Source organism: Trachurus japonicus, chromosome 3, assembly GCF_045865225.1.
Source record: "Trachurus japonicus isolate A0001 chromosome 3, Traja_1.0".
NCBI classification, from domain to species: Eukaryota; Metazoa; Chordata; class Actinopteri; order Carangiformes; family Carangidae; genus Trachurus; species Trachurus japonicus.
Genome location: NC_140909.1, coordinates 3,068,812 through 3,070,069, shown reverse-complemented (window position 1 = coordinate 3,070,069; position 1,258 = coordinate 3,068,812). Strand labels below are relative to the sequence as shown.

Sequence of the window (1,258 nt, the reverse complement as noted above, 5' to 3'; positions counted from 1 at the left end):
TCTGAAGCTGCTGAAGCTGCTGAACCCATATATACACTGCAAAAACTCAAATATCTTACCAAGAATATTTGTCTTATTTCTAGTCAAAACAAATCTCATTCTACCTAAAATAAGAGACATCACATAAAAAGTAGCTTGTTTCTAGACAGTTTCCTTTTTCAGTTTTCTTCCTGCAGCAGATAATCAGAACTTTATCTACATTATTATGAATTATGTGCGTGACACAAAGTTTATCTCTGTCTCATGTCAGCTGGAGATTCAGTCCAACTGCAGAAGAACAAAGTGAAGCAGAAGTAAATAAAGTGAAAGTCTAATACACTGCAAAAACTCAAAATCTTTCCAAGAATTTTTTCCTTCTTTCAAGCAGATTTTCACTTGAAATAAGTAGAAAAATCTGATAGTGGAGCAAGTTTTTCTTCCTTATTACAAAAACAAAAAAGCTTTCACTTAACTGGCAGATTATTTATACAAGTGAATATTAGTTTGAAACAAGTGAAAATGATCTAAAAACAAGTTCATTTTTAGGTGATGAGTCTTTAATCTTTAATTCTAAGTGGAAAGAGATTCGTTTTGAGTAGAAATGAGACATTTTAACAAGAAAAAGGACAAATATTCTTGGTTTTTGCAGTGTACTATGTGAGTTTTATATATATATATATATATGTGTGTGTGTGTGTGTGTGTTTTGTATTGTATCTAAGCTGGTGTGTGTGTCTATGTAGTGAAGAGCAGCTGTGGTGCAGATGTTCCTACCTGGAGAGAGTTCTCCGTCACTCTGCTCTCCCGAGTCTGAATCCATCTCTGGAGGTTGCAGATTCATTCTCTGATCCCTCGTTCTTCTCCTCCTCCTCCTCCTCCTCTCTTCCTCTCCTCTTCTGATCTCCTCGGCCACAGATGGAAAAAACCTAAATGATCTTTTCTTCTGTTTGTCCTTCTCTTCTTGTTCTTCTTTGCAGCTGAACTTCCCCTCCCAGCAGCTGTGTGTGAGAGGAGGAATGTGAATGTGAATGTGAATGTGAACTCCTTCTCCAGTCCTTCTTCTTCTCCTCCTCCTTCCTCCTCCTCTTCTGTTCTCTCTCTCTCTCTCTTCTTTTAGCTCTCCTTCCTTCCCCTTCGCCGCTCTCCTCTCTTCTCCTGACTCCCTTCTCTCTCTGTCTCTCTCACATCTACTTTCTCTGATTGATCCCTCCCCCTTCGCTCTCGGTCCGTCCCTCCTCCCTCGCTCCCGCCCTCGTCCCTCCTCCTCCTCCTCCTCCTCT

The 1,258-nt window shown here is 40.2% G+C and overlaps 1 protein-coding gene across 1 annotated transcript in view; it reads right to left on the bottom strand.

The window, feature by feature from the left end:
* tnfaip8l3 (tumor necrosis factor, alpha-induced protein 8-like 3) overlaps positions 1 to 1,024 on the bottom strand; it is a 49,858-nt gene extending 48,834 nt beyond the window's left edge. The window contains exon 1 of the mRNA XM_085805165.1: positions 753 to 1,024. Coding sequence (XP_085661291.1) covers positions 753 to 819 — 67 coding nt within the window. The 5' untranslated portion in view covers positions 820 to 1,024. The remainder of the gene's footprint in view (positions 1 to 752) is intronic.
* Positions 1,025 to 1,258: the final 234 nt, after the last annotated feature.